General features: G+C 43.1%; 1 protein-coding gene across 1 annotated transcript; it reads left to right on the top strand.

Annotated features, from left to right (window-relative positions):
* The first annotated feature begins 17,057 nt into the window (after nucleotides 1–17,057).
* Nucleotides 17,058–24,001, top strand: SERTAD4 (SERTA domain containing 4). The gene is made up of 4 exons (XM_021547575.3): nucleotides 17,058–17,137; nucleotides 17,465–17,651; nucleotides 18,022–18,137; nucleotides 21,076–24,001. Exons 2-4 carry the CDS (start codon nucleotides 17,480–17,482, stop codon nucleotides 21,823–21,825), a joined length of 1,038 nt encoding a protein of 345 aa, XP_021403250.1. The 5' UTR covers nucleotides 17,058–17,137; nucleotides 17,465–17,479; the 3' UTR covers nucleotides 21,826–24,001.
* The last annotated feature ends 1,455 nt before the right edge of the window (nucleotides 24,002–25,456 follow it).

The raw sequence follows: 25,456 nt of genomic DNA, 5'->3' as shown, positions 1-25,456 counted from the left end.
TTCTGTTTGACTTTTTACAGTTTCCTTCTGGGGTCATCTGTTGTTCTTTGCTTCTTTGTCCCACATGCATTTCTCAGAAAATATCTCATCTAACATATTTATGCTTAACTTCTACTTTCTAAAGAATAAGTAGGATGAAATAATTGAGGTTTGATTTAAACATGAAAAAACACTTGCCACAAGTAACAATGATAATTTTACTGTAACCCAACTTAGGTCTTCTGTACTCTCCTCTGATGATTTTTGTGAAATCTATTAGAAAAAATGGATTTCTGGGCTTTCATGGCAGCTCATCTTTAGGAGGTGTCTGAGTATATATATATGTTTTAATACCTACTAGCATGCATGAAAAAATAGTTGTTAGAACAATTAAAGCATTTTTTCCTATCCTAAACGTGGGAACACTTAGTATAAAAAGCTTTTATTGTTTCTTCCCATTTCTGCAGATGAAAGGAGCATAGCCCAGTGACTTTTATCACATGAAAACGGAGAGAGGGGTGCATTTCTTTGCCATATGATCCTGACTCTCTGGACCATCACCATCTGTGCAAATCCTAAAACTCCTGCAAATAAGATAAAATGGTATTTGCTGCTAAGGCTAGCATTTTCCAAAGGCTGTACAGTTAAAAATAATGTGGCATTCCATATGCAGACAGTAGATATTTGGTGTTTGAGAAACTTTGAACAGAGCACTTGTGACCATATTCTCTAGAAGATGTCCCAAGACCTTTGGTATCCTTGTCTGTCAGAAAAAAACAGTAACCCGGGATGTCTGCCTCTAGATTATATAAGATCTGTTAACAGGTGATGATATGAAAAATACTCACTTTTAAATGAGGATTTGTGGAGCTATGAAAACATGGCAGAATAAGTGACACAGAATCTGTTGATTGATGGTTGGTCACCAATTATGAACAGCCATTTTCTACTCAAAGATCACAGAAAAAAGGGTCACTGTGCAGCTTCAGCTGCATGTGTGGTACCTTGCAGTCACCTATGTTTCATACAAGTAACTGAGCAGAATTGTGTGTAATGCTCATAGTTGGTAATTAGTTTGTTATGAAACAGTAATTGCTTCAGACAGGTAGAGCCAAGTTACATCACTTCTAGGCAGATACTACTTTACCTGTCAAAGGTTTTCTCTGGGTAATTGTCTTCATGTGGCAAATTCCACATTAGATAGTATTTAAAATCCTTTGGAAATCACTACTTACTTGTTTTGAAGGTTGCTGTGGGCAAGGGCTATTTAGCATTTTTCTAGATGAAATTTGTATTTTTTTTTTCTCCAGTATTTTCTGTTTTTACAGTTTTCTATTCATATTAGACATTTCATTTTACTTGTAAATTAGCCCTCCCAAATGAATGACACTCCTGCTAAGGCATTTTGTTACCTGATAATTGTATTGAGTAGCATTTCAGCATAGGGATTCAAGAACCAAATTTACTGTTGTTTTGGCATAAGAATAGTAAGTATAGAAGGAAGAAAAATTGCAGAAATGAAATAAAACCCCATCAAGTAACATCATGCAACAAGTCAGCTGGGTTTTAGATAAATTATTTATTATTATGTTTAAAACCTAATAGGTTTGTATGTTCTGAGTGTAGTTTACACTGGTTTGTTTTCTGCTTAATTAGAAGCCTTACATTTCTTCTTATTAATAATGAAAATCCTCTTGTCAAATTGTGTAAGATCATGTTGAACTAATATGTATGTTTTAGAAGCAGAATAAAATTTCCCCTCATAGCCTTTCATATTATTTAATTGCATTATGCAAAAATTACATTCTGCTTTTAATTTTGCTAGTGTGAAGTAAGAAAACTTCATCCTCCTTTCCTGTCTGAGAAAGTCCTGGTTCTAAGAACTGTGATGAAGAGAGTCCAATCACTGTGGCCCACTGTTTGCAATTAAAGGTTAACTGCAAACAGAAATTCAGAATACCAGACTGACTGAACTTTAGAAATTTAATGAGTGTAGGTGTAAGAGATTATAATAATCAAATCTAAAGTTAGATCCTGTGTATCAGTTCTTGTTGCAGTGGTTCAACAGTTCAGAAAAGGAACAGGCCTAAACATGCCAAAGGAGACCAGAATTGTACTCTGCTGCTAGAGATAAATACACATTTCCCACTTTCATTCCCATTACCATTTTCATCTGCAGAGACCTAAAGTACCAATAGTCTAAAACATCAGTCATGCAAGTCTTTGCTAATTAATGCCTTCACCAGAAAATGTCTGGCATTCTTAGGAAATCAGGGAAATACAGAATGCAGAATTCATTCATATTTATATTTAAAAAAAAATAGGCAGGAAACGGAAAAGCCACATAATCAGCTGTTTGATAAAGCTCCAAATCAGTCAGCTAGGCTAAAGGTCATGAATATGTAGCTAGATCTTAGTAAGCCTCAGTGGCAAATAATCACACACGCTTGCTGCAGTTTCCTGAGACCGTATAAAGCACTTGGGAGCACAAGCCAGGCCAGTAGGCTGAGAAATGGCATTAACCATTCAGCCTTTGCCATCTGTCACCGTGCAGCCAGGCAGACGCCTCTGATGGAGCCGTTCTGTGTCTCCTCATCTGGGTTTTTAACTGAGCTTCTTCACATGGGGCTTGCCAGCAAATACAAAGTACTGTCACCCACAGCACTGCCATTCTTATTCTCATCGCTAAAATTCCTGTTGTCTTCCACGTCATTGATATATCCAGGCACTAAATGACCTGTCATACTAGTAAATTAATCAGTGAAGCTGATGCACATCTTTGAAAGATAGCATGAAGTACTTTGTAAAGCATTACTATATGGAAATTGCAGCCCATGGTATTATATCCAGAAGAATGCTTTTCTGCTTATGCTTAAACATGCCAAATACATTTGCTGAATACCTTAGTTCTGCAGTCTTTCAGTTATGCTTACTATCAGCAAGAGTCACTGAAGGATCAGGATAAAACCTAAAAAGACTTAGTTTTCAGTGAGATCAGTTCCCCAATGTGACTGAATTGGAACTCAAATGAGTGCCAGTGCAGAGAGGGGGTTGGAAGTGCACAGCTGGAGCTGAGCTGTCCTTCCCAGCAATCCGTGCTTATCTCAGCTAAATACGACGTGGCAATCACTACCTGAGGAAGCTGTTCTGAGCATGGAGGCATTTTACTCTGCTGACTGATGCTTATTGGAATATAACCAAATATTTCTCATCTTATTTTGAAAAATATCTTGTAAAAGTTGTTGAAAGTTAAATCCATAGATACAGACAGAAGCAGATCTAAATGCTTTTGGAACAGCACAGAGTCATTTTGATGGGACAGAAATTGCTACTGGTTTCTAGTATAATAATTCATCCTTTAAAAAAATTAATTAGAAAATGTATAGCAATGTCATATTTTAACATTCTGTCCTTTCAATACGGGTGATGTTATTTTGGGGGTTCTCCTAAGCCTCCAACAACATTTCCTCTTTTTTTTTTTCCTTATCTTCCACCCACAGCAGGACCCCCTTCAAGGTCCTAGGTTGTTCTTGCCATCTGGCACGAGAGCAGGATTGCTGCTGCTGGTGCTTGGACCCCAGGGAGCCTTTTGGGAAGAAGGGTGGTTGTATGGGACCACGTGGGAGCAGCAGCACCACTAGGAAGCTGAGAGTGAGCAATTACTGAAGGTAAATCAGAAGCAGGTGTTTCCAGACAACCTCTAAAGATCCAAGGATGCTGGTATCCAAACCATTGCACACCTCACAGACCTGCTGCACTGCTCCCTTCTTGGCTTTTCCATGGAATGGGGTGATCCACCCTTAAGCAAACCTTTCATTGCCAGAAATATTTCAAGGAATTGTTCTCTGAGTGCATATCCCACCCTCTCTAATTATGCAGAACATTTCACTGAAAGCTTTCTCGGTAGGCAGACACGCGCTTCAACTGTTCATTGTCATTCTGGACAAACCAAATTAAGCATCCCCAGCATATGGTGCCATCAAAGAACAAAAGCTGTAAAGTGATTCAATGAATTTATAGTCCATATAACCACTGGATGACAAGCGTTTCTGACTTCTACCAAAACTAGGAATATTGTTTTTTTTATCCCAGGGATGGATCTGAAACAATGTCCATCTGTAGTTAGATCTTCAGCCTTCACTTGCATCCACTAACTCCATTTGCCAGTGGATTTCTCAGCAAGTTTATTGCATGTGACCTTTTCTGGTTTGTTTTCTTGATACAAACTCTTGTGGAGTTGTGCTTTTCACATTAATTGATATATTAATTAATAATGTCCTTTTGAAACGTTAACAAGTACTAATTTTGGTGTATAGTCCTAGGTCATGTGAGTGTACTGATGTTCCTAACCTAACCCTGAAATCAGCCAGTTTGAAGATGAAGCCTAGAAAGCTCTTTGCAGCCATGGCTGCTCACCAATTTAAGGGAGGAGACAAATCCATCAATCCTAATTTAATGGGAGAATATTCAGGTAGACAGTAATTGAGTTGGAATTTGGCCAAAGCCTTGGGGTTAAAGAACCTACTGTTATAAAATGTGTTAGAGGACCTTTAATGAATACAGACAATTCAGCTCATGGTTTCTTCTCTTTGGCAAGGGGTAGCAGAAAATGCTGCTTTGCCTCCAGGAATAATTTTGTGCCTGTAATCAGGCTGGGGCATTGAAAAAAATATGCCACTTCTGAAACACCAGCACCATTTCCTTACAATGAAGATCTCAGTGTGTTGACCTGTAGGAGGAGTAGCTGGCCCATGTATTTTAGTAAAAACCTTCACATCAGTACTGGGAAATAACCACTAAGCTAGTAAAGAAATCCTTAACTAATTTGAAATTACTTACATTAGATTCAACTAAGTTGGGGATTTCTTGGCTGTTTTTTAATCTCAAAAAATCTGCTGGTTTGCAGAATAATTTCAAACAAATTTATTAAGCCCTTCAGTTAGGCTGGATGAGAAGAAGGTCTCCAGACTTGCTGCTTTCCATAGATAGGTATATCCGTATCCATAAGTTCTTCTGGATTTCTTACACATATTTATTTCTAAATATAGCTAAAGGTTGGAAAAGGGGCATGACTGTAAAAGTCCTTGGCAGCCTAAACATGAGGGAAAATTGATGCCTTACAGATACTGGAATTGTTTGCCTTTGAAGATCTCCAGGTAAAAAGAATTGTGTCAGCTAGCTGAAGCCCAAATGTAAGTTATTGTATGCACAGAAGGGGTTGCATTTTGTTGTTTTAAACCACATTTAGTGTGGGATACTTTATCAGCTGAATCAGAGAAGTCCCTTTAAAAGAAACAGCCTTTAAAATGCCTATGAAGGTATTCACTTCAGAGATTAAAAAAATATGCAAGTCAGACTTTATATGGGTGCTTAAATTTTTCAATATGTTACTTGAAATTCTGGATACATTGTGCTTCCTTGCATCAGGACAGCCCCCCAGAGCAGCAGTGATTTTGCAATGCTACCTGTTAAAGCTAAATTCTTGCTACATTAGCAGAGGTAATGGTTTATTTGTACCTTTTCTAAGTATGCATTTACTCTTCATTTAAAGATCATAGCGGGTGTAGTTCCCAGCACACTGACAGAGAAGGACCTGACATACCAAGTATCTCCAGAAACTCTGGAATTATTACAACCTGTAACATTCACACCTCTGTGTGTGTAATGGCTCAAGTAGTACTGGGTCAATCATACTTAGGCCACCCAGTGCCCTGCTACAGAGTTTAGTGGGCCTGAGAGTGAACCTCCATTCCAAAATCTGCATTAAAATTTATATATTTAACTTTGTGCTTCTATTAAAAAGAGTACTTCCTTTGTACAAGCATACTTTGAAACACAGTATGTGTTCTGTATTACTGGGATTCGATTTTGGAAGGTAAAATCAACTTTGTTTAAAAACATACACAGGAGGAACTGAGTAACTCATTTTTAGTGCCCTGTCTGAGATTCCCTGCATTCCCCTAATGCTTTCCCCTCCAGTCTCAGTCCCTAGAAACAAATAGACAGCAAAACCTGGGCAAGTGGTTAATTCCTTCAAGATGACATGGACTTGGAATCCAATGAAATATTATTCTTCCTTTTATATTTGATTTTTGGTTTGGATTATTCAAGGATATTTATCCTTCTCTCTTGGAATAATTTTGCTTTTGGAATAATTTCAGACAACAAACATAGTACATGGTTTAACTTACTGCGACCCACTGGCTCCCAGAATAACTTCTACTGACTTATTTCTCAACTGTTGGCTATGCCCTGCTGGCTCTTAACTCCTTTCCTGCCCCTCAGATCTGGAATTGCTGCCGAGATATTTTTCTTGAGGATCTCTTATTTCTGATTTACTGTGTGCTTCTCTAAGCAAAGGAATTACTTGTCTGTAAAGCAGTAGGAAGCTGCTGATGCTTTTTGAGAGCAGAACCACACACAGGAGACCCATAGAATTTGCTTTGTAATTGAATGGTACATTTCTCAGCATCCAGATTTTTAGCTGTTGTGATTTCTCTTTTAAGATGATAAATCCTTCAGAGGTTGCCATGCATTCCTATTAAAGACAGCTAGGATATATTTCCCAAGCTCATAATAATAAGTTGCCTGTGCACAGAACTGCCAAAGAATCTCCCTTTAGAGTTTTGTGTAATCCTCCTTGTGCAAACTTCTCCTGGGATGTAACAGAAACTTGGCACCTTCTTCTGCCTGTCCCCAAGTTGGGCTGGTGCCTCTCGGAGCTGTGCCCTGCACTGTTGCTGAGGGCTTGTTTTTGTCTTTGCACTGATTGGATCTTTCTTCTGGAGGCCAGGGTTGTGCCAGCTCCATTGGGGCTGAGCGGTCCCACTGTGCTCAGTGAAACCATTCACGGAGCGAGGTGAGCCCAGGAGCTGCTCAATGGGAGCTGGGCTGGCACCGTCTGGCCCTTGGAAGCAGAGAGAGGAAAGTCTTTTCCTCCTTTTGTGAAAAGCAGAGAGCATGTGTAACTGAGAGGGATGGTGAGCAGGAATGTGTCAAGAAGAAGTAGACATGGGAAAGAAATGAATCTTTGATTCGTTATCACAGAACAGCAGCTAAGCCGGAGCCAAAAAATACTTGAGGGATTTAACATGAGATCTAGATTTTATTTTAGAGTTCATGCTGCAATTTCATTGCAATGACAAAAATGATTCAACTGAATAATTCAACTGAAGCTGATAATTGTTACGTTTTTCTTGGTGGTTTGATGGATGAACTGATATTGAAATTTAAAAATCTCTCTCCTTTTAGCAAAAAAAAAAACCAAACAAACAAAAAAAAAAAAAAAAACAAAAAAAAACAACAAGAGCCACTGTTCTGCTCCAGAGCACATGCTTGAGAAGGTCTGGATATACAGTGTCTGCTGCTGCTGCTGCAGATGTTGGTGAATGTGGATATGGACACTGGAGTGAGTATCAATATACTGTAAAACCTTGAAAATATAAAGGAATATACAACTGCTTCTCCATATCTTCTTTTATCTGTATGTATTTTGTTGTTGTTGTTTTTCTTTCTTTGTTTTTGTTTGTTGTTAGATGTTTTTGTTTTGTTTCTTTGTTACATTTGGAGAGTAGTGCATTTCATTGAAACCATGAGTATTGCTGCACAGGTTTGTTTAAACCAAAGCAATTGCCTGTCCCTAGCCATTACTCATAGCAGTGAGAAAACTTCACAGGACTCAGCTTAGGCATCTCCTAGTCCCTGGAGCTTAGATATAGTCCAGGACACACCATGTGGATAAACAAGAGAGTTGACACAGCTGTGCAGGAGCTGCGAGGAGATTTTGGAGCAGACAAGCAGGAACAGCTTTGGGTAATTGCCATTGCACCAGACCCTGCTCTGAAAATGCTGTCCCTCCCACACATAATGCTGTCTTCCTTTCTGGACATTGGAGACTACCCTGGTCTGGGACAGGGGAAAGTAAATTCTCACCATCAGTGCGGGGCCCAGCACTTGGTTTTCTTTCACCCACAGAGCAGGGGGAATATCCTGCAGGGAGCTGGGCTGCTCCAGCTGGAGCACACCCATGTGTTCCCCTTCTCCACACACACCTGGATCTGCACATCCTGCCCAGAGCATGCACTGGAGACTCTGCCAGGACACCTGGTCCTTCCTGCTCCCTGGGAGTGTCATCCACATTGGACTGCACTGTCCTTATAAACAGACCCTGCTCATGGCAGTAGAAGTACTCCTAAAAAACGAAATGTTAAATAAAACCAACTGCGAGTGCTGGAGGAAGAACCACTGGCGTGGATCAGAGAGCTACAATTCCCAGCCTCCATGAGGACACACATCTCAAAACAGTTCTCTAGTTGAAAATTAATTCTCAGAACAACTTCAAGTTTTTTTAAGCAACTGCTCAAGTAAAAGGAATAATCACTTTCTGTAGCACCAGCTAAATAATTGAATGCAGATCTTAGCAGAATATTATCCGTCCAAGGACAGTGGTTGCATAATTATTTCATATGATATAAATATTTAGAGATTACTTTTCCCGTAGCAATTAAATCAATCGATTTGACTTAAAAACTGAATTTAAAGTGCTTAATTTTTCAAAAAAACTAAGTATTTTTGGGTCTGCAGTGTAAATTGAAAATTTAAAAAAGCCTGTTATATTTTGATTAAATTGATCTTTTTTTTTGCTTGCTCTTATCGGTTGTAAAAGTTGAAGTCTGAAAACAGGGAGACTGGCAAGGAGACTGAGAAATTAATAGGCGAAGTCATGTAAGTAAGAATCTACCTAAATGCTGAAATCTCAAAAAAAATAAATGTGAAATTCTGCATCAAAATTGCATATGTTCTCCTAGCACTGGAGCTGGTGAGGCTACCCTAGCAAACCTTTCTCAGAGGAGATGTCACCAGAGCACAGGGGTGAATGACTAATCCATCCCTGCCAAAAGCATCTCCTGCTGATTACAGGTCACGCGTGCTGCCTGGCTGCCTCATGAACTACATCATGCATAAAAAATGGAACTCAACAGCACAGGTATCATAATTTTATAATCTTTTCATTACTTAGACATTTCGCTTTTTCTAAGTTGTTTCATTGGCATTGCAAGTATTTACTATGCAATGAAAACTTTCTAAAATATACTTTTAAATCAATCCCCCTTGTCCCATACCAAGGTGGGCTCTCTCCATTCTCTTCCCTTTCCAGCTCCTCACTGCAGTTGTGCTGCATTGTTGTGGCTGGGAGATTTTTATCCTGTAATGAAACTTTTTGTGCCTAATCTTTACAAGATGTGTGAGAGCATTCCTGGAAGGTGCTCTCTGCAGATGCCTCAGCCCAGGCAGACAATCAGGGATATTTTCTGTTGTCCAGAGAAAAACAGAACACAGAGGGGTAGAAGCAGTGGTGCCTGAGCAGGATTGGGTCCTGGCTGGCCTCTTGTGGCTGTGGCTGCTTTGGCTGCTTCAGGAGGATTCCGGAAAGTGGAAAAAGCTGAGCACAACAAAAGGCTGAGAAAGGGGGCAGACAAAGTGATTATAGTGATTTTTGACTTGTGGATCTCTAAATGTTTTCTATTATGTTCTTGGCTTTATCCTTCTGCATTGCCTTCCCTGCAGTGGCTGCCACTTCCCAGCTGATCCCTCCTTTCTGTCAATAAAATCAGCAGCCTTGGAATGATGAATATTAAAATTCACCCACTAACACTGCAGCGAGGTGGGGTCTGAGCAGCTACTACCTCCCAGCCTGCTGTGCCACCCTGCCAGCAGATTTGGGAAGGCGACACCACACTGGTTTATCCTGGTTTCCTTCCCAACCCTGACAGCTGGTTATAACTGGTTGAGCGATGGCTGGAGTTCAGCACAATTCAAATGTCTCAGACAGTCTATATAAACATCGTTCCTTAGAGGTCCTGTTGGAAGCTGTTTCTGTTGGACACTTAGTGAATTACAGGCTTTAGAAACTACCTGGCAATGCCTTGAACCAGACGCAAAACTTCTACTAATGCAACCTTTAGAGTCTTAAGTAGGTACTTGGCTGCCAGTTGCTTTCAGGCACACTGTAAAGAGACTTTCTGGAAAAAAAAAAAAAAAAAAAAAATCTGACTCTGGACCAGCCTCACAGTTTGTTTCATCTCGATTTGGAGTGGTTAAATAGGAATTTGCAAAGGAAATGAATGAGGGGACCAGCTTCTTTCATTTAATAGGCTTGTCTAAGTAGAACCAAGCAACAAAGGAATTTTGTGTAAGGTTTGCAATTTCTGTTGCTCTTGTCTAACCAGATTTAAATAGTCAAAAACAAAACAAACAAACAAACCCCCCAAACCGACATGAGCGAGTGCGAGTGATTTAGACTGTATGCATTACAAGTGATACAGAATATGCATTTATGATTCAAAATTTTAAACAGCTGAGAAATAAATATGCAAAGTAGATTGTTCTGTTTGCAGATGGTAATCCTGCCGCACTGATTTTGCTCAGCTGTCTGATTTTTCAGTGTCTGCATTCCTGGTTCCTGGGATTCCTGATTAAGAAATAAAATATGAGTCATGGTGCACGGTTACCTTCTGCACATCTGAAAGGTTAACTCAGTGACTGAAAACAGATTATTAGAGGCTGATCTTGCCCTGCTGAATTTGATTCAATGTCAGGGGATTGAAAAAAAAAAAAACCTTCTCTGCTCTGCCCTTCATTTTCACAGCTGTAGGATAAACGTTCCTGCCAGTTCTTGTAGATCAGCTTGTAGGAGATGTCTGCCCGGCCCTCTCTGCCGGGGGTCTCTGGGTGGGGACAGCCGACGGGCAGCCTGCTGCTCGGCAAGGTGAGGCACATCCCCTTCCCTCCCTCTCCCGAGCGTGATTCAGCCGGTTATTAAAGATTTCCAGCTCCCAGCTAAAAATGGCACCAAGCAGCGGTGCCCCAGAGGGAAGAAGGGGAGACGGGAGAAATGGGTTCTGTTCCTGTCTAGGAGTGCTAACACACACACACATTCACACACACACACTCATACACACACACACACACTCATACACACACACACACACACACACACACACACACACACACACACACATTCACACATACACACAGACACACACACTCAGACACACACACTCGCAGAGCTGATGTAGAGCTCATCTGGGAAAAGTTTATTTTGCAATAAGAGGGTTTAGTATTCTGCTAAAGGCTTTTGCGAAGACTGGATCCAATTTTCAGAGCCTGTTGCCAATATTTGTGAGTCATTTCCTTGGAATCCTACCTTTGGTGTTTATTTCCCTTAGAAGGAAACTTGTAAAAGAATAACAATAGCTCTCATTCTTCGTGGAAAGTAGCACAGAGCAAAGTGGGAGACAACTCGCTCTTTGTTCCAAAACACTTTTGTGTTTGTTTTGTTTACTTTCTACAGACAAAAAGTGAGGCATGCAATATAATTAACTCCATAAACCATCTCATTTACGGTGCCAGTGACATGCATGTGCTGTGCACCGGAGTGAAAGTCAAGTGGGGAAGCGTTTTTAATTGGTACCTCTGTTCCAGAGCAAGTGATGAGAGCTGCCTGGTGATTTGGGAAGTCTCCTTATTTAACAGCAGGGCTTTGCTTTTTCTCAGCCCCGCCTGGCTACCGGGACTCCTTTTTTCTCTCCGACTTCGGCCCCAGTAATAACACCGGGAGCACCTATTCAGTGTTAAAACCCCCGACAAAGGTTAACTAACCAGAAATGCTGTCGCTTACAGTTTGCAGCAAGAGGAGCACCTTTTGCCCTCAGGATGCTGAAGCGTTTGGAAAACTAAACCCCCACTGAGCTAAGTGGATCCTGGACAGAGTTTTTAATGTCGAGCAAGGCCACGCAGCCACCAGCGGGGTGGAGGCAGAGAGCATATGAGACATTTTGGCTAAAAGCACTGGAAAAAATATTTATGCTTACTGAAATGAATACCATGGGGCTTTATTGTTCTCCCAGACCAGTCAGGCAAAGCAGCCTTAGGGAGATGGCTGCAGTAAATGTGATGGCACCTTTTCTCATATCTGCCAGAGCTCTGTGGCAAAATAAATTGCAATTTTGCTTGCATTTTCATATATTTGCATAAATTCTGGGGAAAACTTTAACTGTTTGAACCAGCATTTAAGAGTTCATTGCACATTGGATACCAAGAGTTCTGATAGGTGACATATACCTACAAAGAGATAAAACAGGAAACATCTTTTCTGTCGGAATGGAAACTTTCTCTTGTTCTGCCCCATAGAAACCAAAAGCAAGAGAAAGTACAAGTGCTAAGAGTCCAAAAGGGTATTTTCTTTTAAATATTTTTTTTTTTTTTTTTCACTGAAACCCAGGGGACTCTGATATATTGGTCCAGAGTAACTCCATAAAGTCTTTCTGGGAACAATTCAATTGAAAAGTATGTTAAGAAAAAAAAATTAGTATGTGGGAATTAGGAAAATTAGAGAAATATTTGCTTTGAATGCTGTCTGGAGAAAGAGACACTTAAGCATCTGGAGCTGCATAATCTAAATTAGGGTAGAAGTTAAGTGAAGATATCTTTAAAAAACCTCCATGAAAGGGCTGTGTCTTGACACTGAAATAAATTTCTGATTTCAGGCTGGTTCCTTTTCCACCAAACAGTAAGTCCAGCTCTAGAAAAAGGAGGGAAAAAAAAAAAGAAAGCAAAAGAAAAAAAACCCAGTAGATTCCTTGAAATTCCCTGAAGTAAGGGCCAAGAAATACAGGGAAAAAACACCAGACTTGGCAGGTCTATAGTTTATCTATACCTCCAAAGGATGAAAAGCTGAATTGACCCTGTTGGCACACAGACCTGTTGTTCTACCAGTCTAGTTATTTCGGCCAGTCTTAACCCTTTCATTTCTTCCCTGGATCCCGCTTCTGTTAGATGCTGTTTTACACATTTCTGGTAGAAGTACAGCTGAAGAAACAGAAAATCATTGTTGCCTTGGGCCCAGACCATCTGGCTGCACCTGTCCTCATTCCCTTCTTTACCCTGCTGCCTCTTTGATGACTCTCCCTTGTCACAGACCAGGGGCTGCTGTGCCCTGGCATGATGCAGTTCTCCTCAGCTACCTTATACCAGTAAGAGAAGGAAGAACTCTCCCTACCATGGGCTGTCTCTTGGAAGTCCAGTTTTCAATTTAAATCCATTATAGTCAGTTCCAGAGGGTTTTCCACTTCTTGCAGCCTTGCTGCTCAGCTTGTCTCCAAAGCCCTGAGTGCTGGAATTGTCTTTGATCCTTTGCTTTCATTTCCTGTGACTGGGCTGCCCCAGTGTGCTGTGATTAGGTGTCCCTTGCATTTCCACTGCTTCATTCATAACATTACTACAGCTACATATGCATCTATCCAAACAATAAACATTTTAATCAAGGTCCTCATTATCTCCCATCTCTGTTTGTAACTTCCTCCTCCTTGAACCTGTGCCACATCAGCCAGTTTGATCTATTTAAACAACAAACTCCCAACATCCTCTTCCCTGTCCGCTGCTGTGGTCAGAGCCAAGCTACCTCCTGCCTCTCCTCCTTATTTGCCTCCATCCAGTCTTTTATTTTCCCATGTGAGGTTGTCACAGTTCTGCCATAGCTGTCATCACTCCACCATTGTCTCTACAGCATGGCTGTGCACTCTTTGCCAGTGATGCCTTTATCTGCTGCTCCCAGGGGAGCCTTTATGCCCTTTTCCATGACGCTCTTGTCCACAGGATGCCCTGCCTCCCTCAGCTAAATTGGCAACACCAAACTTTGTTGCATCAACCATAAAGAGCAGGTAGTTTACGATGAGGTTAGCCTGGACTGGTTTACAGGTGATGCAGTCGGGGTTTTTTTTTAAGGGAGGTACATCAGTCTGGGTATGTGTTTGTGCCTTTCCCCTTCCTCTTGCCAGCTGTCATTGCTTCCTTAGACAGTGGGTCTGCACAGGCTGTGTGCAATGGGACTCCTTATTGCTTCTGCACTGAAAATTTTCTGAAATGTCAGAAAGGTAACAGCTACCAAAACGATGGCAATTTTGTTTTCTAAGTACTGCAATCCAGATGTTAAAAATGGCATAGCACAGCTGAGAAATGCTATTCTCTCCTCAAGCCATGTTGTTATGCAATGGAAAGCTCCACACTATGTGATAAAAACTGAACCTGCTGCAGTTCTTGGGTACAAACCCAGGGCTAAACAAGGAATAGCCGTCTTAAGTCTGTTCCCTTGTTTTTATTGGTCTCAGTGAGACTTGCAGCTTTATAGTCATGGGCATTTTATATTTAAGTTTGGGTTTTTAGAGGCATTCTGGAACTGTATAAAAAGCCCCTTTCTCTGACATCGCATCAGGCTTTTTGTAATGTGAATGGCATCATTACAGTTCTCTCATTAACATCATAATGGCTCTGGAGGAATAGGGAGTGAAAACCCCAGCAAATGGAGTAGCGTGCTTGCGATGTATAGTCGTCTTACTGTGTGAAACCGAACACGGAAAAAGTTTGACATTTTAACCTTCAGGCTGATGCCTCGGGGTGTCCTCACACTGAATGCATTTGGCTGACAAAATGGAAAAATTCTGGTAGCCTAAGGATGGAGGGCTGGGTTCAATAAAAAACTGTGCCTGGCTTCCATGCCACTGAAGCCCACACAAGGCTCCTAAATGGATTTTTCAAAATTGAATCCAGCCCCAAGTGTCAACCTTTTGCTGTAATTTTATATTGTAAATGTATTGTATGTTCAAATGTACATCTTTCATCCTTTATTTCCAGAGGCGCTAATGGAAATGTAACAATGTGTGTGCTGTTCTGCAAAGTCTCATTGAAACCAACGGGATTTTGGATGAAATCCCTCCATTGCATAAGATAATGTAATATAAATGGGTTGGGCTTACGGCTGGAGAATGATGAGATCTGGTTCTATTTCTGGCGCTGACACTGATTTGCTGTGTGACTTCTGGCAAGATACTCAGGGATGGATTTTGCCACCCTTAATGGGGAAAAGCAGTAGGTTGGCTCTTGGGGAGCAGTGCCAGAGGTCCTGTTTGCAGAGCTGGGTCTGATGGTGCTTCCTCAGTAAACACTGGCTCACAGTTCTGCTGTGTCCAACTCCACCTTCAAGGAGGCCAACTTTTCCCATGTGCTTGGGTGCTTGCAGCTCTCTTCCCACTCATTTGCAACAGCTGGAAATCACTGCTTCTCAACATCCAAGGGGAACAAATAGCGCACCCAGAGTCACCAGGCCTTTTAAAAGCCTGGTTCTCAGCATCTGTATGCTGAAGCAATTACTCTGCCACAAAATAGGACTTATTTTTTAGCTGAGAGCCACCTCTAAATCTTTGTAACACATGCTGAGATCTACAAGCTTTGTTTGGGGCTTTGGTTTTCTGGTGGTTGTGTTTTGTTTCTCCCAGGGAAGCGATATTATTTATGCCTTGTTTTTATACAGTTTGGAAATATGGAGAATGTGCATGGACAGTTGCTGTTTACAGAAGTGAACTGGCCTGCCTCTATTAATTTTGCATGTTGTAAATAGCAAAAACAGTTCATTTACTTTCGTGGCTGTCCAGAGAACTCAGTTTTTCAAGATAAATTAGCAGCACTATGCAGAAAGCTTCCTTCCTTCCTTCCTTCCTGCATGTTTCTGCTTGAGCTTAGAGAGACCTATTTGTGAAGAAATATGGTAAGAAAAAGATGCAGACTTGAAATCTCAGATTCTCATTTAAAAAAAGTAAATTCACAAAGAGATGCTGTATTCATTATGAGCAAAGAATCTTGACTTCCAGAAGCAGTAGTGAGTTTCTTCCAACCCTTATTCTCTCAGGACAAACACTGAGTGTTGATGTCTTGCCAATGTGAGAAGATTGATGTGCCCCTGTGAATGATTCCTCCATCTGGATTAATGAGAAGAGTCCATTGCTGCTTTCTAATGATGGTGTAATCTTTTCAGATACAAAATATATGAGGTTTTAGCTGGTTCTTGGGGTCACTTCTTGGTCCTGCTGTTAGATCAGCAGACTGACTCAGTTGTTTTGACCACTCCTTCCATGTGTTGGTTCTCAGCTGGTAAGACAAGGTGTGGGGAATAAATAATAGATGTTGTCTGTGTCAGGGGTAACTTTCAAAGGGCCAACCAGCGGCTTGCCATTCCCTATGCTGTTCCTTGGTCCAAGAAAAACAAGATGGCAAGAAAAATGACTGAGGTCTATATGCAGTGCATTAGCAGTAAATTGGCTCTGAGGAAGGGGTTTAGGCACCTGTCAGTCCTCCTGCAGCGAGACTGGTGGCCCTTACTAAGGCAAACTGCCTGGGGACCGCAGCTGCCTGTGCCTCCAGCTCCCGTTTGTGCCCCGGTGAGGAGGCAAGGCAGATCCATGCATGCAGGCATCCAAGACACAAACAGCGCACGCTGGAAGCCGTTTCTTAATAAAGTAGCAGCCTTGTGCTAGGATTTAAGAAAACAACTGGCAGATGTGAACGATTTATTTTTCCTCCCTCTTCTGCTGCGGTTTATTTTTTCCTCTTGTTCGAGAGCGCTCGGCTGCTAACACAAACAATTGCTGAAATTCCACCTGCCCACCTGCAGCCCCTCCTTCCCGCCGCCTGCTCGGGCCGTCGCCCTCCTCCGGGAGGGCTGCGCCGAGGGGAAACTACATCCCGCTTTCTTAGAGAGAGGAGGAGGAAGGAGAGGGAGGGGCCGGGCCGTGTCTGGGCGCATTGTTCCGCGCTCCTCTGCCAAGAAGTAGGTGACTATGAACTCATCCCTCGCTCCTCGCAGAAAGTTTGCCGCCTTCCCCCCCTGCTCCCCTCCCCTCCCGCCCGCTGGCGCGGCAGGAGGCAGCTCGCAGCCCGGCGCTGGCCCCGGAGTCCCCGCTCCTGCTTAATATTCCGCCCGCTCCGCCGATGTTGTGCTTGGCTCCGGTGGGACCGCAACTCACGGCGTGAAACCGGAGCCAATTTTCTGTCTTTAGTCTCGCAGTGTTTTGACTGGAGGCAGATCCAGTTCAGTCCGATCGGGGCTAGTGGAAACAACTACCTAAGTCTCCGCTGTCTGTATCGTTTGGGAGGGAAGAAAGAAGAAAGGAAGGCGATCCCGGACTGCTGGGCGCGCTCTCTCTCGCACACACACGCACCGCAGACACACGCACCCAGACAGGCAGACTCGCACCCCGCCGGTGCCGAGCGCGCCGTGCCACCGCCGCCGGGAGGAAATGGGAAGGCAGTGAGCGGATCCGAGCCGGTGTGTGAGCGCCGCCGGGGCCGGGAAGGGGCGGCGGGGGGAGCGGAGCGCGGCCGGGGGCGGCGGGAGCGGGGCCGGGGGCGGCGCGCACCAACTCCCGGTGCCGGGGACCCCGCGCCCTTTGTGGGAGAGGGCTCCGCTCTTTCTCCTGCCGTAAGGAGGGAGGGGAAAAAACCCTAAACGCGTGTCTATGTGAGGTCGATACGCGTATGTTTTTCATATACGTGTGCGCGGAGGTCTGGCTGCTGGGGGCCGCGGGGGGCGGAACGCGGCGGGGCGGGGGGCAGGTGAGGGCGGCGGGCGCTCACCGCGCTGCTTCGCTTCCAGGTGCCGGCGCCCGCGATGACCCTGGTGCTGCCCATGCAGCGGCTGGGCCGCCCCATCGCCGCCGAGGGAGCCGCCGACCTCGCCGCCTACCGCGCCCTCTGGGAGCCGCCCTGCTGCGGCCGCCCCGGCCCCGCAGCCCCGCCGGCCGCGGCCCCAAGCCCGCCGGCCCCCGGGGCCCCCGCCGCAGGTAGGCACGGCACCGCCGCGGGGGCACCGGGCGGCCCCGGCACCAGGGGCTGTCCGCGGAGCGGGGCGGGCGGAGGGCGGAGGGCGGGGGTCTCCCGCGGGGCCGCAGGTGCGCGGGGCCGCCGGGCGCTGTCGCGGCGCAGTTGTCCGGCACCGAGCGCCCTGCGGCGGCCCCGGCTCCCCGCGCCGCCGCTCGCACCGGCCGCGGGTCCTGCGCCTGGCGGGAGAGGGTTTATTGCTGATCGCCGCCGATCGATGCGAAAATATGCGGCGGCGTTCTCCTGTAGCGCGAAGGGAAATGAAAAGTATTTTGTTTGGAGAACCTCCGGCAAACCGCATGTCATTTGTCATATCTGATTTATTACCCACAGGATCACATTACAGGGGAATTTCAAATCCTGTAACGACATCCAAGATCACATACTTTAAAAGGAAATATGTGGAAGAAGAGGATTTTCATCCGCCACTCAGCAGCTGTTCACATAAAGTATGTTTTCTCATAGTCATTATTTTTACTCTGAGTTTCAGATGCTTAGTAACACTCGATTGACCCATTTCCAGAAGGCTGAAATACTCTGCTGAAATTAGGAGAATGATCCAGCTGTTTGCTCAGAAACAAACAGTTGTCACTTCTTCACATTTATTGTTGTATTGTCATCAATTGCAAAATAAGCAAAGGCGTTTCTGCAATAATAACTGCAAAGGAAATGCTGAGAATAACTTTTTTCTTCAGATTATTTTGTTCTTAGCTAGTTCACGTCTTGCTTACAGAAACAGATCTGTAACAACATTTAAACAACAGAAAGGCAGAACATAAGTAAAAGATTTCCCACTTCCTTTCCAGAGGGGAAAATAGTGAGAGGTTCCATACATCCCACACTGGTCACTGATCCTCTAAAAAACCAGAATGGCTTGGAAAGCAAGTACAAGTTCCCTCAGTATTTAATCATGTTTATTAAAAAGCTAATAACTCCCAAAGAACAGATTAGTAAATGAAAGAATATTTTTAGTGAAAGTTGCCAGGGGAGAGATTAGAGCAAACGTTTCCCAGGCCGGTGAATACATAAATTGAAATCTGACTATTTCTGCGAGATTTTATGCTCCCTTTCATTAAGGGCTCAGTTCTGTGTGGAACTGAATGCCTGGGGTGAAATGCTTAAGGATAGCTCATGCCTTGAGACACCATCCTTACCTTATTGAATCCTACCTGGCCCATGGAATTCCAGTGCTACCCATGTTCTCTTGGCAATGAGGGAGAGATTTCTGTGGAGGAGAAGCAAGCATTAATGCTGAGCTCAGTTCCCAAATACCTTAGAGTAGCTGAAGAAATTTTCAGCTACAAATAGAGTTGTCTGGAAATAAGTACCTGGACCAGAGAGGTGAAAAATTGTCCCGTTGTTAATTTCAGAAGATGTCTGGTTTCCTGCCAGGACAGTGAATAAACAGCACCAAGGGTGTTGAAAAAAGTGATTTGGTTAGTGAGTGTCTCACACATATTACTTCACTCTCCCAGTTTTCAGCCAGTTTTTTTTTTTTTTTTTTTTATAAGATTGCTGGATTTTTGTATCAGTGATTAATTTCCTTACAAAGAGGGGCAGGAGGAATAGTTATTTAGCCTCTTCTAACAGCAATAAGATGCAGTTGTAGAGGTATTAGTAAGCTAGACCCAGCCACTGTTTTATGCTGTTGTTTGCAGAGGTGTAACGTGTCAGAAACTCTGGGTCACCAATTTCTTCCATTGAGCCCAAATACATTTTCTTCTTTGCAGCACTGAGCTCTGGCAGAGGGAGGATGCACACCAGGTTTCCTTGAATTTCTTACATGTTTATACCTCTGCCACCCAGTAAAGAGATATGTTCTAAGATTACTTGTCCCATAGAGGATAAGATGGTAGGGCCTGGGGCTTCTCTCCAGAGGGCTGCTGGCAAACATGTATAAGAAATCCTTTGATAGCTTGTTCTTACTGGTGTCCCTCCAGTACATATCTCCAGGAGAATCCCAGTTCAAGGCTTACTGGTTTGCTCCAGGCTTTTATGGCTTCACTGACTGTTGTTGCATCAGGTACAAAGGACGCAAATGAACCTATAGGCTTAATATAATTTAAAATGAGTCATTTATTATAGAAAATTACTCTCTCTAACAAAGAGCTTCAGCTGTGAACTCATATGAAATTATGGCCAATTTTTGTTTTTATGAGGCACTGTGCTGCTTCTAAGCCTCACAGACATGACCAGGCTGTGGAAAGAGCTAGAGGGCTGAGGAGAGCTGAATGGATGTGAAAAGCAGCTGTGCTTTAAGCTCTTTCAGTCCTCATAGCTACGACTTCCACTCTGCAAAAATGCTGTAACCATGTGGGAAAGGGAAGAATGATCAAGCCACAGATGGGGGGATTTAGAGCAGTTTCTCTTTGTGCTGTGCTGCTCTCCTCCTACGCAAACCAAATTCTTACTAAAAATGAAAATTAGTTACTAGTGCTTACAGTAGCATGTGTTGCCCCCTCTCTTATTTTGATTCCCAGGGTAGCGATTACAGTGCAGAATCTGGGGCCTCCCAGGGGCAGTAACCTGCTCGTGCTGCCAGTGCTGAGAAGGGAGTCCTGGAAGGACCAGGGAAGGGAGAACAAATCTGTGGGCGTAGAGCCAGGATTTCTGCAAATCCCTATCCTCTCTTCGTTTCCTGACCTTATCCCTGCCTATCTGCATTCCCACCGGTCCTGTAGAGCACAGGGCGTAGTACACAGGCCAACAGCTGCTCTCCAGATGCTGGGATGCTTTGAGATGGGTTTCTCCCAGCCTCCCTCCCTGCATGCACTTCTGTGCACAAGATCAGTGTAAGAGCCTGGCAAATGGAGACCTCCTCGCTGGAGGGCCTCTTCCACTGGCAGCAGATGAAATGCTCCAACACTTTACTGTGTGAAGCAATGGCTGCTGGCTGCCTCTTCTTGCAAATCTCGGTGCTGCAGGAAGGACTCTTGCTTGGCTTCAGGGCTTTGCAGAAGCCCCACAGGGGATGATGGAATTGGGTCCATTTGCAACAAAAGGCCCCCCTAGCCATCACTGGAGCAAAACTGCACAACAATTTTATGTTCTAATCCCAAATGTAATTAAAGAGCCAGATGTGTGCATCTGGATTTCACTCTCCCACCTTGGCTTTCTGCCCTGCAATTGCCTCTGTGGTGTAATGCTCAGCGATTTACCTCCTTCAGCTGCTTACCCCTAAAGACGGGGGTATGCTGTGGAAGAGAAAAAGCAGGTCCCTGGTTACAAGGATGTGCAAAATGAAAAAAAAAAACAGTTTTAGATGCCTCAGAAAAAGAATAGAATAGTAGTGACACAGAGAGAATACTTTGCTTCATTTCCTTTCTCCTTTTCTGGAACAAAACTGGCTGCCTTCAGTTCCATATCATGTGTTTTTTGCATTTTCAGACAATCTCCGTGTTTGAGGAGCGGGCCCATATTCTCTACATGTCTTTGGAAAAGCTGAAATTCATTGATGATCCTGAAGTCTACCTGCGTAGATCCGTCCTCATCAACAATCTCATGAAGAGAATCCACGGAGAGATCATCATGCAGAACAACTGGTGCTTCTCCACCTGCTCCTTCAATGGCACCTCCCCACAGGAGTGGTTTGTGCCTCAGGACTGTCCGTACAGAAAACGCCTTCGCATGGCAAAGGAGGAGTACGAGAAGCTCCACATGTGCTGCTTCTATCAAGAATGTGGCAGTCACTATTTAAATCTACCCTACTCTGTTAATGCTAGTACAGAAAGTAATTCCTCTTCCTCCTCCTCCTCCCCCTCCTCCCCTCCCATCTCTTTGCCGAGCTGTTCCCAGCAGGTGGATTATGAAGTTGGCAGCGCACCTTCTTACAGAAATGATGACCAGATACCTGCTAATGAAATATTCATCACTAATGGCAGGTCTCACAGTAATCAGGAAAAGGCAAAATTTAATGACAAGAATGGAAGTAATGAACCTGAGAGAGAAAGCATCGCCCTAAACTGTGAACCTGTAAGAGGCACCCATGCTCTTGAATGTAAAGGCAAATTTTATGACTATTTTGAGACTGGATGTAATGACAAGAGCAACATAAGTGAATCTTGGAAAAAATCCTTAAGGAAAAAGGAATCTTTACCAAGTAATAAAATCTGCTGCAACAAAGGAAGTAAAATATGAGGCATCTTTCTTGCTCTATTGAAGCATGCACAGCATGTTCCTTCTCTTATCAAATTTTTATTTTGAACGGATTTTTTCTAGTTTTCTACGAATGGTACAATCATGCCACAAACGTGACGTGTAGAGTGGAGATCAGATTGCGTAAAGTGTCTCTGCTATCCGCATCAGCAGCTTTTTATACATGTGGAGACTTCAGAAAGAACACAGTTGCATTCTTGCTGAGCACTGTAGTCTGTGCAGCTATGGTGGAGCTTTCGTTGCTGAAAATGCCAATCAGCCAGATGGGGAAAACATATCGTTTTACATATCCCCGCCCCCAAGAAGTCTGCCATTAATTAAGAAGAACCTCCATTATGTTTACCAAGGAATTAGAAGTCTGGTAAACAAATTGATGCTACCAGCAAGGATGATAATGCTCCTTGTAACTCAGTATTCATTCTGACAAAGGACTGTCTTCATGGATTGGGAATAAACCATCCTTACGTTTTGTAGTGATACTCTTGAATTCCTGTATTCAGCGTCTTGTTCAACTGACAAAATAGGACATAGCATAAAGAAATAACCTGTTTATGGAATTTTAATCAGAATCAAACATGCAGCTCAAGTACTTGCATGTTTTCACCTCAGCTGTAATAACTAATGAGGTTTGTTGTTACACAGGGCAGGTTTTTTTTTTGGTGCCTTACTTTTTGTCTTAATTTTTGCCAGTGTGAAAATTAAGTATGAATCTGATACAGCAGGGATTTAGCCTAAACAGAGATTAAAAAAGAAACCCACAGGGTGGATCAATATTATTAGAAACCTTTAACCTTTGAAGTACTGAGTTCAACTTCCTATTCAAACATCTCTGTTCTTCCTTTTTGATGCTCAATTGCTTTTTGATTTGCCATCCTTAGGAAGGGATTTAAGAAACAATAGAGAGATGTCTCTTGTAAACAAGCATTCGATGCTTGAGTGTTTCTATGGCAACTGTCTGTTGCTGGGGCTCTTTTTTTTTCTTCTTCGTATAATGAAGTTCATGACCCAGTGGCATGTTTTATACTTTATTCTGTTTCACATAATTTCTCTATTTTAGATTGCAAAAGCATGCGGGAGTTTTCTATGAATTTTGCCGTTGATTTAAAAAAAGACAAGAAGGCAAAAAGCACAATGTTAATTAATAATGTGGCGATAAACACAGTTTTATCTGAATGAATGTAAGGGGTTTAATTTTAAAAAAGAACATTTTGGAGATTTCAGTGGCTGAGGACAACATTTAGTCATCCCTAGGTAGATTGGTTGCAAAAGTGTTCTGTGTAATATGCCCAGAGGACATGAGTTGGGGTTGGACCAAGAGTGAGTCTTAGATTCACTAAATTAATTAATTCCCACAGCCCCCATAACAACTGGCAGGATGTGCTCAGCAAAATAGCCACATCCAGGCCACAGCTGACTCATAAATAGCTGCCTGTTCCCACAGCATCTTGCACTCAAGTGGTATCTCCTCCTGCTTCTTGCCCAAAGGGTGAAAATCACCTCTGTGCTGGGGAAGCAGCCAGCTCAGTGCAGGGCATGAGTGTCCCCTGGGGACACAGCCCCAGACTTGGCACTGGAGTCAGACAGGTCTCTGGGTCTGAGATCTCCTGCTTTGGGTTTCATGGGTTCAGCTGGAGGAGTCCTGGGCATTGGTTATTTTGGGTAGCAAAATACATTTGCAAACTGTAATTTTTTTCATAATGCCCAGTGGTCACAGGAAAAAGCTAACCCCAGCCAAGGTGAACACAAACACAACAGGATATAAATCAGTGATAACCTTTATGAAGTCAGGTGAGTTTAAGCTGGTAAGTTTGTAAGGGTTATCATTGTGAAAAATGACAAATAAAGAAAGTACAAGTCCCACCTGATTTCTCCAAGACAGGAGCTTTTTTATTAATAATAATAATATTAAATATAGATCTCATTCATACAGTGTATGAGTAGGATCATCATTTAGACATTTGTCCAGAAGGACCAATTTTTTAAAAAACCTGACTTTTCTTGTGTTATATCCAGATAGTCTAGTAATGTCTGCTCTTTTCCAATATTTGATAAACGCTTGATGTTTTAAGCTTAACTATTAGATGCTTGTATACTAACGTGTTGTTGTAGTAAAGTGAAATTTCCTTGATATATATTTATTAAAATGACCAAAATTCATTTTAATTTTACATCTCCAATGGCTACTGGATCCTTTCCCCCATGTTCCCTCCCCTCACCAAAGAAAACACCGTTTAATCAAGCTGCTTCATGCTCTAGAGATTGCACAGCAGCTGGCTCTGCACTTCAGGCTGGCTCTGTGAGGAGCTCACAGCCAGGGATTCAGGAGCATTTAGGACAGTCTGAAGGTGCACTGAGAAGCAACAGATTCTCTGTAGGCTTGCACATACAGCCAAGGAAAACACCTGGCCAAATGCTGCCCAAACCACAAATCAGCTAACACTTTTGGGGGGGCCTGGAAGCTTTTTGACCCTAAAGGGCTCCTTGGTCTTCCAGAACAAGCCTGCACACATAACCTATCGCAGAGGCTTCTCGCTTGAATTTACACAAGCTGAAGTGGTGGATCAGCAGATCTTTGTCTACTCTGGACTCTATAATGGTTTCTTTAGTTCTAGAGACTAAAGATTAACAGGTTAATCTGGAAATTAATCTGTTACAGCTCTGGACAATTTTACTGTCATCAGGGTTTGTAAGGGAGGAAATGCCATCAGATGAAAGTTGGCCTACAGATAAGTGGCCTTTTATGCCTTTCTCTGGACCTTGCCTCACAAAATAATAGCAAATACTGAAAGTAGATGTATTGGAGTCAGGAGTCCACTGAGTTATCCTGATGGCCTCACAAGAGACAGAGATATTTCACATTAGAAAAGGGAGGTGGAAACACCCTTGTCCCATTCCCAGAAAAGACCTTGATAGGATCTCCATCCTGGGCTAGACTGAATGGACTTAGATTCAATTTGATTTATGGCATGTGAAGACTGTAAGCCTGATAGGCCTTTTCCCCACTGCACACTCTAGTGCTAAAGACATTTAGCTAGTATCAAAAATTTTCAAGAAATAGTTCTTTTACAAGATTATACTAATGCCTTTCGTCCATATGTCCCCCACATAATTGCTAAATGAATGCTCCTCACCCTGATCCTGGCCTACCTGCCAGGAAGAACTGGACAGAAGAACTTCTCTCTAGGAATATTGGTTTTCTCTCTATCATAAGACACTTTGCTCATAGAGTGTATGACTATGAAGTACTGTGCTTTTCAGCACATGCCAAACAGCAACAGAAAAAAACGTTTCTGTTGTCACATCAATTTTGCTGTCACTAGGAACAGAAGTGTCATTTTATCTTCAGGATCCAGGTAATACATTTCACTTGGAAATGCACAATTCATTTGGGTTTAAAAAATCGTGTTTCTTTTTCAAAGCACGTGGCATAATGCCATTGTGCTTCATATATACTCACTACTTTTGGTAAAATCTTACTATTTTAACTGTATTAGCCAATCTGTTGAAACAGCTTAACATGGGTATGGAAGCATCCTCAGCACCCAGACAGCCTCAGCTGGCAGTGATGTGCAGTGCCAGCAGAGCAGCTGGTTCTGCAGGGAAAACAGCCACA

Source organism: Lonchura striata, chromosome 3, assembly GCF_046129695.1.
Source record: "Lonchura striata isolate bLonStr1 chromosome 3, bLonStr1.mat, whole genome shotgun sequence".
Taxonomy (NCBI): Eukaryota; Metazoa; Chordata; class Aves; order Passeriformes; family Estrildidae; genus Lonchura; species Lonchura striata.
This window is presented reverse-complemented; position numbering and strand designations above follow the sequence as displayed.

Excerpts from the sequence above, each read along its gene's own strand:
- SERTAD4 (XM_021547575.3), top strand. The coding sequence starts at position 17,480 with ATGACCCTGGTGCTGCCCATGCAGCGGCTGGGCCGCCCCATCGCCGCC. Across the intron at positions 17,652-18,021 it reads CCCCGGGGCCCCCGCCGCAG|GATCACATTACAGGGGAATT; the intron begins GTAGGCACGGCA and ends TATTACCCACAG. Across the intron at positions 18,138-21,075 it reads TCAGCAGCTGTTCACATAAA|ACAATCTCCGTGTTTGAGGA; the intron begins GTATGTTTTCTC and ends TTGCATTTTCAG.